The sequence below is a fragment of the Fulmarus glacialis genome, unplaced genomic scaffold (genome assembly GCF_000690835.1).
Source record: "Fulmarus glacialis isolate BGI_N327 unplaced genomic scaffold, ASM69083v1 scaffold14017, whole genome shotgun sequence".
Lineage (NCBI taxonomy): Eukaryota > Metazoa > Chordata > Aves > Procellariiformes > Procellariidae > Fulmarus > Fulmarus glacialis.
The window spans coordinates 1,397-2,917 of record NW_009223878.1 but is presented as its reverse complement, the minus strand read 5'-3'; the positions used below and the strand labels follow the sequence as shown (position 1 = coordinate 2,917).

General features: G+C 64.3%; 1 protein-coding gene across 1 annotated transcript in view; it reads right to left on the bottom strand.

The window, feature by feature from the left end:
• The window catches only part of WSB2 (WD repeat and SOCS box containing 2), a 2,374-nt gene extending 853 nt beyond the window's left edge, over window positions 1-1,521 (bottom strand). The window contains exons 1-4 of the mRNA XM_009581969.1: window positions 1,414-1,521; window positions 955-1,056; window positions 523-695; window positions 174-287 (exon numbers count right to left, since the gene is read on the bottom strand). Of these exons, the coding sequence (XP_009580264.1) occupies window positions 174-287; window positions 523-695; window positions 955-1,056; window positions 1,414-1,416 (392 nt within the window). The 5' untranslated portion in view covers window positions 1,417-1,521. The remainder of the gene's footprint in view (window positions 1-173; window positions 288-522; window positions 696-954; window positions 1,057-1,413) is intronic.

Below are 1,521 nucleotides of genomic sequence, written 5' to 3'. Positions count from 1 at the left end.
AGCCAAGCCACTGTGTCCCGGGCAGCCTGCCCCTTCCCCTTATGCCGGGCACTGGTGGGGACCTGGCATGCGAAGTCTGCTCCCCACTGGCACGTCCTGAGCTCCTGGTTCGTTTTGGTGGTGTCCTCCTGGGACCCTCTTCCCACTGGAGGTCCCCAAGGGGGTTCACTCACCTGTCGTCCGCCACCGTGGCCAGGTAGAGGCCCTCAGGAGAGAAGCAGACGGAGCGCAGGGAGCTGGTGTGGACTTCGCTGCTGTAGTCCACTGCCGAGTGCAAGGGGACGTGGCTGCGGGGGGGGAGGAGAAACCACGTTTTTCTGCCGTAAGCCCCATCCCCAGCGCTCTGGGGCTGGCCGAGGGGCCAAACCCAGCAAGTCAGAGCCCTCCTTCGGCCGCTGGAGACTGGGGAAAGGTGCTGGCTGTGCCCCATTAGAAGGGAAGGCCACGCTCAGCCCCAACAAACCCCCATGGCATTGCTCTGTCCCCCTTCCACGGTCCCTCACCAGCCCCCCGGCTCCATACCGCAGCGTCCTCAGCTGCTCCCCAGTGTAGGGGTCCCACATGATGACGCAGGCGTCGTAGGAAGCAGTGACGAGGAGCGCCGAGTCCGGCGAGAAGTCGCACGACACCACGCTGCTCTGGTGCCCCTCCAGCCTCCGGATGAGGGTGTAGGACCGCATGCTCCACAGCAGCGCCTGCGGGACATGGGCAGGGGCTGAGGCTGGGAGCATCCCTGGGGTGGGAACGGAGGATAAGCATCTCCCCCTTGGGGTTTAAGGCACATGAGCTCTGGTCCCAGCTCCTCCACACAGAATCAGAAAGGCCGCGGAGTGAGAGTGGCTCTGGCCTGGACCCTTCTCATAGCGGGGCTTCTCGCATGGGGGGGACACGGAGGGCCGAGGGGAGCACTGGATTCAGCAGGGCACGGGATGGCTCCCATCCTGCAGGACTCACCGACTTCTCTCCAGCAGCGGAGCAGAGCATGCTGCAGTCTGGGGAGAGGGAGCAGAAGTAGACCCATTGGCACGTGGCCCGACAGCACCTGGACCTGCCGCCCTGGGGACAGCAGACACGCGAGTCACGAGAGGGGAGCATAAGAGGCAGCGCTGGGCCCTGCCCCTGCTCTCCCCTCCCTTTCCCGAGAGGGAATGCACGTGGGGCTGGGGGGTTCCCCTGGGCAGATCCCAAGTTCTGTCTACTTGCAACCCCCTCCTGCACCTCCCAGGCCCCACCTGGAAGAAGATGGCTCTGCTCCGTGTCGCAGGACTCTCCCCTTCTGCCTTGAATACTGTCCCCAAAGATCCTCTCCCACCATCTCCCCTACCGAGGTGGGTTTCTCCCTCCTTTTCCACAGCAGAGCTCAGCCTCAGCCAGGGGTGACCTAGCACCGGGGACAACCCTGCACGCTCCTACCATCTCTGCTCAGGTCCCAGACGCGCAAAGTCTTGTCCCGGGAGGCCGACACAAGGATGGGGCTTCCATTGGGAGCAAAGCTCAGGTCTCTGACGACATCCTGGTGCC